A 15,724-nucleotide genomic window follows, 5' to 3' on the forward strand; every position below is an offset into this window, starting at 1 on the left:
AGCACCTTTGACAGCGATAACAGTCACCAGTCTTCTTGGGTATGATGTCACAAGGTTTGCATTTGGGGATATTATTCCTTTCTTCTGTGCAGATCCACTGAAGCTCTGTCAGGTTGGATGTGGACTGTCGGTGGACAGCCATTTTCAGGTTTCTCCAGAGATGTTCCATTGGGTTCAAGTCAGGGCTCTGGCTGGGCCAATCAAGGACATACATAGAGTTGTCCCTAAGCCACTCCTGTGTTGTCTTGGCTGTGTGGTTAGGGTCATTGTCTTGTTGGAAGGTGAACCTTCGGTCCAGTCTGAGGTCCAGAGCACTCTGGATCAAGTTTTCACTATGAATATCTGTACTTTGCCCCATTCATCTTTCCCTCAACCCTGACCAGTCTCTCTGTACCTGCAGCTTAAAAACACCCCCGCAGCAGGATGCTGCCACCACCATGCTTCACTGTGGGGATGGTATTGGGCAGGTGATGAGCAGTGCCTGGTTTCCTCCAGTCAGGACGCTTAAAATTGATGCCAAAAAGTTAAAATATTGGTTTCATCAGAACACAGAATCTTGTTTCTCACAGTCTGAGAGTCCTTTAGGTGCTGCTTTGCAAACTCTAGGCAGGCTTTCATGTGTCTTTTATAGAGGAGAGGGTTCCTTCTGGCCATTCCGCCATAGAGCCCATATTGGTGAAGTGCTGCAAGGTTGACCTGCTGGAATTTTCTCCCATCTGCACACAGGATCTTTGGAGCTCAGCCAGAGTGACTATTGGGTTCTTGGTCACCTCTCTTAGCAAGGCCCTTCTCCCCTGATTACTTAGTTTGGTGGGGCGGCCAGCTCTAGCAAGAGTCCTGGTTGATTTTTTATTTTAGCACAAGGCCTCATCATAAAATGTGAAAAAAAGTGAAAGGGTCTGAAGACTTTTTCCGAATGCACTGTAATTAAGATAAAAAGTTGAGTAACTCTGCAAAGACATTACATTTCTACCCTTGTATTGCACCTAGTTTAAAAAGAATGAAACGTTGTATATATCTGAATTTTTGAGAAAGCTTTATAACTAACTACTAAATGCCCTTGAAGATCTGTGGATTGTCCAACTATTCATAGGCTTCTAAAATAAAAACACAAAAAAACACAACAGTTCACATAACATTAATAATTTTTTTTTTTTACCTGATTCTGTTTGTTGGACAAGGAATTCGCTCAATTATTTGGCTAAGGACATGATCGCCAGTTTGTGCATGCAGTTTTTCCATAGACACTATATAAATAAAAAATGATAAGCACATTTTACTTATGAACATAAGCATTACAAGCAACCCAAGTCTTGTCAGAAGTAGATATAGGACTGCTTCTATCTTCCAAAGGAACAAAGATTCAACTTTCCTATAAGAACTCAAATCTGAAGACTTTATGTTATTATTATTTATTTTAAAGCACCATTAGTTCCAGGGGGATGTACATATAAAAGAGGGTTTAAAGTACATAACAGGAGACAATAAAAAAAACAAGGTAGGATAAACATGAGCTTAATGAATGACCGATTGGTAAAAAAAAAAAGAAGAAAAAAAAAAAGAAGGATAGAGGGCCCGGCCCGCGAGGGCTTACAATCTATCCGGGAAGGGGACAGAAGGCAAGGGGAAAAGCTGCTCAGATAGTAGTGCAGTGGTGGCAGGGTTATTGTAAATTGTAAGATTTTTTGAAACCGGGTGTGTTTTTTGAGGTTCAAAAAGAAAAATCAGCAGCACATCACAGTCCCAGAAGAATTCATGATGGGCATTAAACAGGAAAAGGTTTCAATCGGTGCACACAGTGTCAAGTTGTAGCCAGTCCAACTCCAGATAGACATAAGTAGATAGAAAAACCGCAGGACACACACACAGGTAGCAAAGTATCAAAAGGAGTATCTTTATTCCACCATAAATAGCAACGTTTCGACCCATGTGGGGGTCTTTCTCAAGCAGTGCATTTTGAAATGATGAGAAATCCCATTTTTTCCCCTCACCGTATAATGCTTTTCTCATCATTCATTTGGGGACACAGATGATAACCTTGGGTATAGCTGCTGCCACTAGGAGGCAGCCACTAAGTAAAAACAAAAACGGTTAGGTCTTCCCACCAGCTATATCCCTTATGCCATCGCTGAGCTAATCAGTTTGTACATAAGCAAAAAAACACCTAAATGATTACAACAAATAATGGAAGCAACAAACCATATTAGATCCTGAGTAAAAAAAGAAATAAATAAAAAAGCTCCCTATGTGGAGAACAGTCAGGGCACCTAAAAGGAAAAAATTGGGCAAGTGCTGTGCTCCCCAATGAACATGATTTTACAGCGAGTAACAAAAATCTATTTCTCTCAATCGCATCATTGGGGGACACAGTTGATGATTTTGGGACAATCAAAAGCAGTTCCCAGGGTTGGGAAAAGAAGTGTGAGTGCAGTCCGTCTCCCCAGCGCCTGCAAAACCATGCAATAGAAAGAGGCATCCGACCTCACAACGAATGCGTCTTAGAGAACTTATTTATGAGCGGTGAGTACTGAACTGCAGGTCGGAAAAAGAGAACCCGACGCATTATGCAGCGCAAATGGTCATAACGATCCCTGAAATATAAGAGCCTTGGATGACGTCTGGAAAAAAGAAAAAGAAAGTCGGAAAGGCGGAAGGAGACTGTATGAGGTAGATAGACCTGAAGAGCTGCAAAACACATCCATATCGCATAGTGAGCAGCAGGAAGAAAATCTGCCAACTCAGACACATTAGCTGGAAGAGACAACCACAATAAAGGCCACAAAAGCCACCACCCAGAAGTGCAAGATCAAGCTCACATAGGTTCCCTTCGGACCTCATCCTGGTCCTGGAGCGAACATAATGAAATTGCAGACCAATCTGCGAGCAGCATGTTATAGAGCAGGTGAAGGTGAGCAGGTTGATATATATTTTTGCAGCAAACTATTTAGTATAATTTGTAATTTATTCATTTAAACATCTGAACATTTTTGAACTTAGGAGTCCAGTGTGTGTGGTCTCAAACACGGATTGACAGCCTTCCCTGTATGAGAGTGTGAATACAGAGATAACGGTCCATCACTGAGTAGGACCGCACACTGGACTCCTAAGCCCAAAATGAGCAGAGGTTTAAATTATTAATTTCCAAGTTATACTAAATCTTTCGTTACAAAAAATATACATCAACCTGCTCACCTTCACCTGCTCTATAACATGCTGTCTGCATATTGGTCTGCATTTTCAATAGGAAAGGTTCCCTTTAAGGCAGGCCATCATGATCATCATGGGGAGCCGTTTGGAGACTTCCCCTCTACTAAGCTCTCGCCCTGTTGACAAGAGGTGAAAAGGAAGCTGATGATGGAGAGAAGAGAATTGATTAACAGCTCAGACCCTTTACGCAGTTAGACTACTGGGAAGGGATTGGTTGGATGGCGGCCCAGGACGTCCCTTATCGGTAGAAGACCACAAAAAGGTCGGATACTGCCAGAAAAAAGGATTCTACCCAGTTTGGCTCAGGGCTCTGGATGGAATATTCATAGCCAGACGGGCAGGGCAGAGGAGAGGAGATTAAACTGCCCGCATTGAATTTTGAGTTGCACATGGTTGCACATGCAAAAACAACGAAATGGCTATTGAACCCAAGGCGGGATGTCTCACCTCTGGGCAATAGAAGTCCAATGCGCTATACATTACGCCACTTAGACAAGCAAAAAGCTAGTCTTGCATAAGACAAATACTCCCCCTATGAAAGAGGGTAATGTGACCACCAGATGATCACAATAACTGCGTAGCCATGTTAGCAATACTGTCTAGCAAAATAGGCCAATCTGTCTAACGCAATTACTCTACCTGTGGAAGGGTAATCTGGCTGCCTGCGCAGCAATGTCAATTACACCATATACTTATAAAAAATAAAATGGCGGTAAACTGCCAAACACAAATACACCGCCTATGGCCACCTGAGTAGCTATTTGCTACCTAACTTGATACAATATGAATTAATACATATGCAATATAGTCCTATCAGAATGCTACGAGGTGTATAATTGGCGGCGCCCTCAAGCTGCAGCGGAGCTGTGGATTTGAACACAGGTTCTGATCACCAGGGAAGGAGTAGCAAAAGGCATTCCTGACAGAGGATTCAATGTGTGGTGCCAACAAACAGCATGCAATCTTTACAGGTGACTGGCGTTTTTTATGTTACTGCCCGACTATGGTATGTGCCATGTACAATCTCACCTTTCCTGGCTCTCCGTCTGGGAATGATTGCAGAGCAGAGCGCAGCCTAGGAGGATGAAATTGAAAAAGTTTTATAAATAGATGTAATCCCGCAGTCGTACTGCGTGGTCGCAGGCTGCACGACACTGACACACACCATAGGACCGGCCAGAAGAGGGGATAAAAAAAAAAACTGGAGGAGAGCCACGGTGAAGTGCACTGCCCAGGCCAGGCCCTGGCAGCCAAATTAGGGGAAAGCCTGGCTTAGAGCAAGCTATGATTAAGGACCCTAGTGGTCTGAAACGCGTAAGCGTGGTCCCGGGATTGTTGTTTTATCCCTTTTAAACATGACCTAATAAAACTGAATTTTTAATCATTGGAGTGCTGGATCTGCCTTTCCTTCACACTATTTTTGTTACCAAAACCTGCTGTCGACACAGGATTAAGCTCAGGAGGATCTACGAGCACCCACAGCTTTTTGGATTCTTATGCCTATTCAGGCATCAATCAAGCTTTACACAAAACGCATGAAAAAAACGCATTGGAAAAACGCAACTTGGTTATGAGGTGAGCAAAACTTGAGGTACAAGCTTTTTTCACTTTTCACTTTGTTGGTCGTCATTACCTTAGTTTTAAGGCTCCCCATACCACAATCCTAATATAGGATTTTTTTCTCACAATCTGGAGAAAAAAAACGATTAACCAATGCTGTAAGCTTAAATTAATTGTAATCCCAGCTGTATCATCTATTACTATATGGTCAAATCGGACTAAGTCTTTTACATCCGACAGTCTACACAGACTTGTTTTTTGTTTTACATTTCACAATGGAAACGAATATTCCGATATCCACAAGCTTGAGAGCTTTTGAATTAATTGATATCAATAGTCAAGAAAGACTTAATCGGGCTGCCACCCTTTTTTCTGACAAACATGTGCTGACCAATGATGTTGATTACAATCTAACGAAATTAATGCATGATTTGGAAAGAAACCTCAGCCAACAAATTAAAATATGGTGGGATAGTATAACACTGCAATCGTATGTGGACAAGAAGATGGTCCCAAGAGGTTTGCGTATCCATAAATCCCCTACAACTATCTATAATTCTCAATTTACTTCTGATTGGGATGATATTCTCAGTGACGCTTCACTTAAACTCATGAATCTCATTATAAAACATGAGAAAGACAAATTGAATGATGTTGAATCCACCATAAGGGAAATTCGCAACAATTTAATTAAACTGAACCATCTTAGCAATTATGATGATCTAAATAACAAAATTAAGGAAAACATATATAATTTGGAAGAAGATATAATGAGAGTCAAGCGTAATAAATTTGAACGTGACACTAGAGATTACAAGGAAAACAGTGTTTACACCTGGAAAAACTTCCGCAGAAATAACGCAGGACTGCAATCCATTCTGAAAAAACGAAATCAAGATAAAAAATGGAAACAACAAACGAACAGAGTGAATTTTTCGTCCTCCGACCATGACTCCACGGATGTAGCATCAGATTCAGATGGTTATTCGGGAACCACCTTAACCGCAACCCCAAGGGGGTCTTTACCATCATTACGGGGAAAAATACAGTCACGGGATTTTGGAGACACACGTACAACTACTTTTTTAGAACCAGGCGGACGCGGACGCGCACGAGAAGATCTAGAGGAACCTTCAAGAGGAAACAGCAGGTATCCGAAAAGGAGAATTTACAAATGATAAGTGTGAACAAAGGCATAAGATCCCCAATTCCTCATCACAGTAATCAAGATAACAGCACATATGAAGAAAATACAGATCCTAACATAAGATCCTCAAATCTTCATCACATCAATCATGATATCCTTATGCATGGAGAAAATATGAATATTACTTCATCTATAAATCACAACAATGATTTTTCAGTTGTGAACTTATCAGCATTCATATTCAATCCTAACCAATTAAAGGTATTAAAAAAAGGACTCAACTTCGTACCCACCAAAAGTTTTGACCTATACCAAACTTTAATTGATGTCAATAGATTTGTACGACTACTAACTGTCAAAAAATATTTTTTGAAAGAAGACACTATTCTACCATCGGAAATGAAAAGTAATATATTATCAACAAATGACTTTGACGACTTTACATTCCAAGAACAGATAACGATAATGAACCTGCAAACCTTGGAACAAGAAAGCTCTACTTCCATGGAACTGTTAATTTCTCCCACTAACCAAATTTCTTTATCTAACCCTGATTTTTATCCTTTAACATGCAGATCTAATGCTATGGATGACTTCCAAATGGCTATAGAGGAAGCTCTAAAATCTCTATACCAAGAGAAAAAGATTCCCATTTATAATCTATCGAAAGGGGAAAATTTAGCCTTAAAAGAATTACATGAAAACAAAAATATAACAATAAAAAATGCAGATAAGGGAGGGTCAGTAGTCATCATGGATTCTGAACTCTACAAAAAATTGGTTATGGAATTATTAAAAGATACAAATACATACAAGAAATTAGACACAGATCCCACTAACATTTTTAAAAGCAAACTAATCAAAGTTATTCAAGAGGGCTTTTCTTTGGGTATTATCTCAGAAAAAGAGAGCAAATATTTGAATAGAAATTTTCCAGTAATACCTATCTTCCACGCTCTCCCTAAAATCCATAAAGAAATTTTTCCACCACCTTTAAGACCAATAGTTTCCAGTATAGACTCATTAAATGAACGTTTGGGGGAGTGGTTGGATAATCTACTGCAACCTCTTGTCAAAAGATCGCCGAGTTATATTAAAGACAGTACGAATGTCCTTCAAATAATGGATAAACTTAAGTGGTCAGATACTTTTAGTTGGGTTACATGTGACATCAGTGCTTTATACTCATCCATTCCACATGATAAAGCCATTATAGCCCTTAGTGACCAACTACAAAAATATACTAACTATTCAGACGATCTTAAAGAGTATATTCTTAGTGTCACTTTCCATCTATTAAAACATAATTATTTTTTGTTTGATAATTCCTTTTATTTGCAAAGTTTGGGATGCTCTATGGGGGCTAAGTTTTCCCCTTCATTAGCTAATATATATGTAACTTGGTGGGAAGAACGTTACATCTATAATAATTCTAATCCATTTGCAAATAATATACATTACTATGGTCGTTTTATTGATGATATATTGATCATCTGGTCAGGTCCATATAGAGAAATTGAGGACTTTGTAATATATATAAACAATAATGAAGATAATCTTAAGTTCACATACAATAAAAATTTAACATCTTTATCCTTTCTTGATATCACACTAACGGGTGACTCTTCAGAACCTAATATTGTTAGTAGTTTATACCGTAAACCTACTTCTGGTAATTCAATCCTACATGCGTCGAGTGCACATCCAAAACATGTCATTAATAATCTTCCAATAGGAGAATATACACGTGCAAAACGAATTTGCACCCATAGTTCTGATTTTCTTGCTGAATGCAATGTCATTGACAATAGACTCATGACACGGGGCTATTCCAAACAAATATTGCAAAAAGCAAAAAATAAAGTAACAGCTAAATCCAGATCTGAACTATTGTGTCCTAAAATAAAAAACCCCAAAAGAAGCAATCACCAAACTAAATCTTTAACTTTCTCCACTCCTTACAGTAACGAGTATAATAAAATAATATCCATTATGAAACGATATTTACCAATTTTGGACAAAGATCAGGATCTCAGGAAAATTTTAAGAACAGGTTGTAACTTTGTGGCCAGAAATTCAACCACAATAGGTAACAAAATTTCACCTAGCATCTTTCCAAAAACCTCTGATAAAACGAACACATGGCTAAAGTACACAGGTTCATGTAAATGTGGAGGCAACAGATGTACCATTTGTCAATACATGATGATTTCCAACAATTTAACATCCTTTTCAACTAAAATCTCTTTTTCTATAAAATCTTTTATTAATTGTAACACTACATATGTGGTATATGTTATATCTTGTAATACCTGCAACAAGCAATATGTAGGATGCACTATAAGACCTTTAAAAAAGAGAATAGCTGAACATATAGCAGATATCAAGAACTTGAATAAAATCAATGTTTCAGGAGCGGCGAAACATTTCCGAGAGACACATCAAGGAAATATTAGTTCATTTAAAGTTTGTGGTTTGGAAAGAGTATACTGTCCAAAAAGAGGGGGAAATTGGAGAAAACTTTTGCTCAATAGAGAAGCGCTATGGATTTTGAAACTAGACACTCGCTTTCCCGAGGGCATGAATTATAGGAATGATTTAATGTATATTTACTAAAATAATTCGAAACATATCTTTCTCAAAACATATCTTTAAATTCACCATAGTTCTAAATCTATGATTAAATCATAAATAGTGTCACTATCAAATTGTTATCTATATCAATATTACATCCAAGTCAAACTAAAGTATATTAGTAAACACTAACGTACAAAAAAATTTATTCATAATTAAAATTGTTTCAGTTTTCTTCAAAAGAATTATCAAGTGAAACTCTCTGTTTAACATCATGGACTCAATACTTCACTCTAGTTTAACTATACTATGTTAAAATATCTATAAACTTTTTTAGATCACACGCTGTTTTTCCGTCTATTGTCAGTATCTCTGTTAATAGTCTCACAGGGGAGCTGTCCTTTCAGCACCACGGAGACAGCAGTGACAGGCAATTCAAAAACATGTATAATACTTGAACTAATTGCTCTAAAAAAATAAATTGATATGTTTAAATCAATTTAATTTCAGATCATAAATATGTCTCAACATTTAGAATACACTTGTTCAAAAATTTTTTTTTTTTGTTTAATAATACTGAAGAATTGTTATATATATATACATTTCCATTGATCGAAATATGAGAAAAATCTCTGTTCCTTAGTACACCAGTAAATTTAAATTTACTTTATATTATCTTGATCACTAATGGCTGTAAATTGGATTATATTGATCACTAATATTTGTAAATTGTTACTGTTGCATGACACACTTCTGTTGTAACCATAATAATGCATCTTTGACACAGTTAAAAAGATTGTTTTTTATTTAGAAAAGCCATTTCTACATTTTTTCATTATATCATATTTTAAGCAAACTATATAATAGGATGTCCATACATATCCATTAAAACAAAACAAAATCCATCTCTTATTTTTTATTTCAAAATCAGTACTCTTATAAATACATTTAAACAAATAATTGGAGCTGTTCATTCAGCACCACGGAGTTCATATGAATAGGACATATACACACGCACACGATACCGTGGTTACATTCCACTGTCTGCGGTAGTTATTCTATTTTTCTACCAACATTTCTTCTATTTGAATTATACTCATTTTCTCAGTAGATACCATGCACTTATTATTGTATATAATGATCGAGACAAAACGGAGGTGCGTTAATTTCGCTTTTTTGCTTTTTTGCTCTTTTGCTTTTGAAAAACTAGGAGGTTTATTCATTTCAGAACAATATATATTTTTTACAAAGTTAACTCCATACTAACAATGATTGTTAATTGTTCTTGATGTTTAATGTTTTTGTCATTCTTAACAGCAAAATATTATGACAACAGTTTGTCATTTACGAACATATATCTACATTTTTGTAACCGCTTATAAGTAAAACACCCTACAATCATGTTTGACGTCAATGCACACCTGATATCTAAATTAATTAGTCTACTAACATACCAGGCTTTTGTCAAGGAAATGTAACTAAGAGATGTATATACATTCACTTGATGTATGTAATTTTTTCCTTCTGTTGTGACAGTCATTTATTTTTGCGCTATTTGTGAGAATATAGATTACTCCTATAATATAATTCTATGATTTCAAACACCAAGAGGAAACTACGACACAAGTTTTGGTACTGATTGGATAGGGTTAAAATGTTTAAACCCAGCCCAAATTGATCACATGATAGATTTTCTTGACTATATATTTGTGAATTTTATCTGCTTAGAGCAAGCTATGATTAAGGACCCTAGTGGTCTGAAACGCGTAAGCGTGGTCCCGGGATTGTTGTTTTATCCCTTTTAAACATGACCTAATAAAACTGAATTTTTAATCATTGGAGTGCTGGATCTGCCTTTCCTTCACACTATTTTTGTTACCAAAACCTGCTGTCGACACAGGATTAAGCTCAGGAGGATCTACGAGCACCCACAGCTTTTTGGATTCTTATGCCTATTCAGGCATCAATCAAGCTTTACACAAAACGCATGAAAAAAACGCATTGGAAAAACGCAACTTGGTTATGAGGTGAGCAAAACTTGAGGTACAAGCTTTTTTCACTTTTCACTATGTTAGCAATACTGTCTAGCAAAATAGGCCAATCTGTCTAACGCAATTACTCTACCTGTGGAAGGGTAATCTGGCTGCCTGCGCAGCAATGTCAATTACACCATATACTTATAAAAAATAAAATGGCGGTAAACTGCCAAACACAAATACACCGCCTATGGCCACCTGAGTAGCTATTTGCTACCTAACTTGATACAATATGAATTAATACATATGCAATATAGTCCTATCAGAATGCTACGAGGTGTATAATTGGCGGCGCCCTCAAGCTGCAGCGGAGCTGTGGATTTGAACACAGGTTCTGATCACCAGGGAAGGAGTAGCAAAAGGCATTCCTGACAGAGGATTCAATGTGTGGTGCCAACAAACAGCATGCAATCTTTACAGGTGACTGGCGTTTTTTATGTTACTGCCCGACTATGGTATGTGCCATGTACAATCTCACCTTTCCTGGCTCTCCGTCTGGGAATGATTGCAGAGCAGAGCGCAGCCTAGGAGGATGAAATTGAAAAAGTTTTATAAATAGATGTAATCCCGCAGTCGTACTGCGTGGTCGCAGGCTGCACGACACTGACACACACCATAGGACCGGCCAGAAGAGGGGATAAAAAAAAAAACTGGAGGAGAGCCACGGTGAAGTGCACTGCCCAGGCCAGGCCCTGGCAGCCAAATTAGGGGAAAGCCTGGCATCAAAAATGCAAGGGGGCTGGAAAACCTAGCAAGAGGGAGCAGGGCCCAAGAAAACAGGGGAAAATTACCCTCCCGTCTTCCTCTGTGTCCCCCAATGACATGGACGAGAAAGAACATTTCTGGACAAAATAAAAAAGTTCAGCCGCAAAATGAAGTTCTTGTATTCTGTTCATCTGTCTGCTAAGAAACCGCATTCTTTTAACTATTAGTGTTTGTGGGAAAGCGGAGGCGATACTGACAATCATAGCTGCGAATACACATCCCGCGGGGAACGTCAAACTGCAATCCCAGACTCCTGGATGGTAAATCTGCCTAGTTATTCAGTGATAATTTCTATGCTCTCCTTTTGCTGCATAAACAAGCAGAATTTCTGTTTAGGGCTCTAAGTAATCTTGGTGAAAACTCTGTCAACTTATAAGGCCACTAAGGTAAATGCCTTATAGCCAACAATGTGTGCAACAATTATTGAGGGGCGTGGGGAGATTTAATGTAAAAAAAAAAAGAAAAAAAAACTTATTTTGCCACTAGAAAATTGGCAAGAAACTTCTGGTTCTGAATCTGTTAAAGGTCTCTGTTTAGGACATGTAGTGCATACTGGTGCCTCTGCGAATTGATAGTAGGTTTTTATTGGCACCATAACACATAAATATGCAATGAAATGTCACCAATAACCTTCATGCCACCTTTAACTGCATATTTGTAACACGGATATCAGGTAATAGCACAGATGTCGCCATAGCCAAAGCAGTTCCCTTTAACCCCTCCTACTGCAGCCACTTTTGACTTTCCTGACAGAGCCTCATTTGTCAAAACTGACATATGCCAATTTATGTGGTAATAACTTTGGAATGCTTTCACCCATCCAAGAGATTATGAGATTGTTTTCTTGTGACACATTGTACTTTATGTTCGTAGTAAAAATTGGTCGATACATTCAGAGTTTATTTGTGAAAAACATCAAAATTTAGAGAAAATATGAAAAAAAAAAGAATTCTAAATTTGAATGTATCTGCTTGTAAGACAGATAGTAATACCACACAAAATAGTTGCTAACTAACATTTCCCATAGGTCTACTTTATGTTGAAATAATTTTTTTAACATCCTTTTATTTTTCTAGGTGGCTACAAGGCTTAAAAGTTTAGCAGCATTATTTCACATTTTCAAGAAAATTTTAAAACCAGTTCAGTTCTGAAGTGACTTTGAGGTACATATACTAGTCCTTCACAATGAATTAGAGTGTCATCAAAAAGTTAATTTATTTCAGTAATTCAATTCAAAAAGTGAAACTCATATTATATAGATTCATTACACAGAGTGATCTATTTCCAGCATTTATTTTTTTTAAATATTAATGATTATGGCTTACAGTTAATGAAAACCAAAAATGTAGTGTCTCATAAAATTAGAATATAATACAAGCCAAATTTCAAAAATAATTTACAGTATATGCACTCAATACTTGGTCGGGGCTCGTTTTGCATGAATTACTGCATGAATGCGGCGTGGCATGGTGGCGATCAGCCTGTGGCACTGCTGAGGTGTTATGGAAGCCCAGGTTGCTTTGATAGTGGCCTTCAGCTCGTCTGCATTGTTGGGTCTGGCGTCTCATCTTCCTCTTGGCAATACCCCATAGGATTCTTTATGGGGTTTAGGTCAGGCGAGTTTGCTGGCCAATCAAGCGCAGTGATACTGTGGTTATTAAACCAGGTATTGGTACTTTTGGCAGTGTGGGCAGGTGCCAAGTCCTGCTGGAAAAAGGAATCAGCATCTCCTTAAAGCTTGTCAGCAGAGGGAAGCATGAAATGCTAAAAAAACTTCCTGGTAGACGGCTGTGCTGATCGCTGCGCGGACAGCATCATGTAATGCGACCAGCGCTGCACTAATGAGCGGCGGCACTGAAGACAGAACATGGCGGGCGCACTGCAAAACACACCCATGTTTTGTCTTCAGTGTCGGCGCCGCCGCTCATTAGTGCAGCGCTGGTTGCATCACCTCATGCTGACCGCACGCGCACTTACTGTTAGGAGCGGGGCAATGGCTGTATTACACAACCACTGCCCGGCTCTAACGGCGGAGATCATAGAAACCTCTGACCTCCGCGGCTATTCCCTTTAATGCTGCGATCAAAGCCGACCGCAGCATTCAGGGGAAAATGAGATGGGGGGATGCCCTTTGGATCGCGTCACAGGGAATTCCTGTGACGCGATTGAGGGCCATACCATATATGGCCAGACAGCCCAGGGTCCATTGAACGACCCCAGGGCTGTTTGACCATTTTTCCTGTTGTTAGGGCATACTTAGTACACAGGCAGTTCTTAGAACATACACAGGCTAGTGTACTGGCATATAGATATATGCCGGTACATTAAAGTTTAAAAATAAAAAGTTGCGGCCGTAATAACACATTTATAGTGTCATTTATGTTTACGCTGTTATAAAATAAAAAACTGCTTTCTTTCACTTATTAATGTGAGGCACGAGGTATTATGAATTTTGACCCTGCATGTGCCTCACGTTAATAGTAACTAACCCCATCATGTACCTCACACATTAACCCAATGTTGTCCATTATGACTGAGAAACATGAGGGAATCAATTACTATTCATGTGAAGTAATGGAGGTTCAAAAGTCATCACATCACACGCCTCACATCAGAAAATTGAAGAACTTTTTTTTTATTATAAGCCCTTATTCACACGACAGGGTTTCCCGGCCGGGTGACGGCCGTTCATAAATCGGCTGCCACCCAGCTGCATTAGGAACAATAGACCCCTAATGGAGCTATTCACACAACCGATTTTTTTGACGGCCCGAGAAACCTGCCGAAACATGCCGAAACCGGCCGAAACATGCCCTATTTTCAGCTGTTTACCCGGCCGCCCGGCTCCCATAGAAGTCTATGGGGCCGGGTAATACACGGCCATCACCGGAATGTGTCCCGAGTGATGGCCATATATTCCGTCGCTCGCGCTCTCTCTCCTCCTCCTCCTCCTCCTCACAGTGCATGTGAGGAGGAGGAGGGTCTTTTTTTGCTCCCTGTAGAAGTCGGAATCTCCAATCCCCGGCCGGAAATTGGGGATTCCGCTACAGGAGAAGTGAGTGACTACGCTGTCCATATATGGACACAGCGACGTCACTCACTTCTGAAGCGGAAACCCCGACACCTTGGCCGGGGATTCCGCTACAGGAGAAGTGGGTGACTACACTGTCCATATATGGACATTGAAGTCAGTGACTTCTCCTGGAAGGGGGGGGGGGGGGATTACCTGCAGGGGGCAGGGTGGCATTACCTGCAGGGGGCAGGGTGGCATTACCTGCAGGGGGCAGGGTGGCATTACCTGCAGGGGGCAGGGTGGCATTACCAACAGGGGGCTGGGTGGCATTACCAACAGGGGGCTGTGTGTGGCAACAAATTTAAATGAAATTCATCCGATTTTAAAGCGGACAGGGAAAAAAACGGATGCAAAACGGGTCAAAATCGGCCGTTAAAAACGGCAACACGGATCCAAGCCGGCCCATTTTATCGGCCAACACTCGGACCCTGTCGTGTGAATGAGGCGTTAGACCTTATTCACAAGACCGGGTTTCCCGGCCGTGTGATGGCCGTTCATAAAACATCCGTGGAACCATATGGGTCAGTACCAGCGTTGATTTTCCTGCAACCGTAATACTATTTTGCATATCTATCGATACACCTATTTTTTGCGCTTAAGATAAGCTCAGTTTAAACACTCGATGTCGATTTAGATAACAGGCTTGATTTTACGGAGACTCTCTCTGTTTACCACTGTGTTCACTCCTCACTGCCTGTTATTAGACACATTGTTTTTGGTGATATGTAGCAATACTGTGCATGTTTGCAGCCAATCCTCGCTTTTTTTGTATCTATTATACTGCAACTACTCAGAATTACTGATAGAAGTTGCTGTCTGTATTGTTATTTGTCTTACTACTGTGACCCGAGTTCCCCTCCTATACTATTGGAGATATACAGTTTCTTCTGATTTGTAGTCTAATTTTAATCATGTTATTTGTACTGTCCAATAAAATTTGTATTTTTCTATGCCATTGGCAATTTATATTATTTAATAGTTTCTGACTCCTTTTTCTCTTGTGTTCTATCTACATTGCACTATGTAGTGTAATGCATTAGAACAGTTAGGCTGGGTTCACACGACCTATTTTCAGGCGTAAACAAGGCGTTTTACGCCTCCAATTACGCCTGAAAACACGGCTCAAATACGTCGGCAAACATCTGCCCATTCATTTCAATGGGTTTGCCGACGTACTGTGCCGACAACCTGTAATTTTACGCGTCACTGTCAAAAGACGGCGCGTAAAATAACAGCGTCATCAAAGAAGTGCAGGACACTTCATGGGACGTAATTTGAGCCGTTTTTCATTGACTTCAATGAAGAAGAGCTCCTAATTCCGGCCGTAATTGACGCCACGCAAAACGCGAGTACGAGCAATTA

The 15,724-nt window shown here is 39.4% G+C and overlaps 1 protein-coding gene across 8 annotated transcripts in view; it reads right to left on the reverse strand.

The window, feature by feature from the left end:
• The window catches only part of TP53BP1 (tumor protein p53 binding protein 1), a 135,695-nt gene that overhangs the window by 85,612 nt on the left and 34,359 nt on the right, over positions 1–15,724 (reverse strand). For all 8 annotated transcript variants that reach the window (XR_012882443.1, XM_075858094.1, XM_075858090.1 and 5 more), the window contains one exon: positions 1,160–1,247. Coding sequence is in view for 7 of the 8 variants with exons in the window: in XM_075858094.1 (XP_075714209.1) it covers positions 1,160–1,247 (88 nt within the window). In the remaining variant the exon portion in view is untranslated. The remainder of the gene's footprint in view (positions 1–1,159; positions 1,248–15,724) is intronic.

This window comes from Rhinoderma darwinii, chromosome 3 (genome assembly GCF_050947455.1).
Source record: "Rhinoderma darwinii isolate aRhiDar2 chromosome 3, aRhiDar2.hap1, whole genome shotgun sequence".
Taxonomy (NCBI): domain Eukaryota; kingdom Metazoa; phylum Chordata; class Amphibia; order Anura; family Rhinodermatidae; genus Rhinoderma; species Rhinoderma darwinii.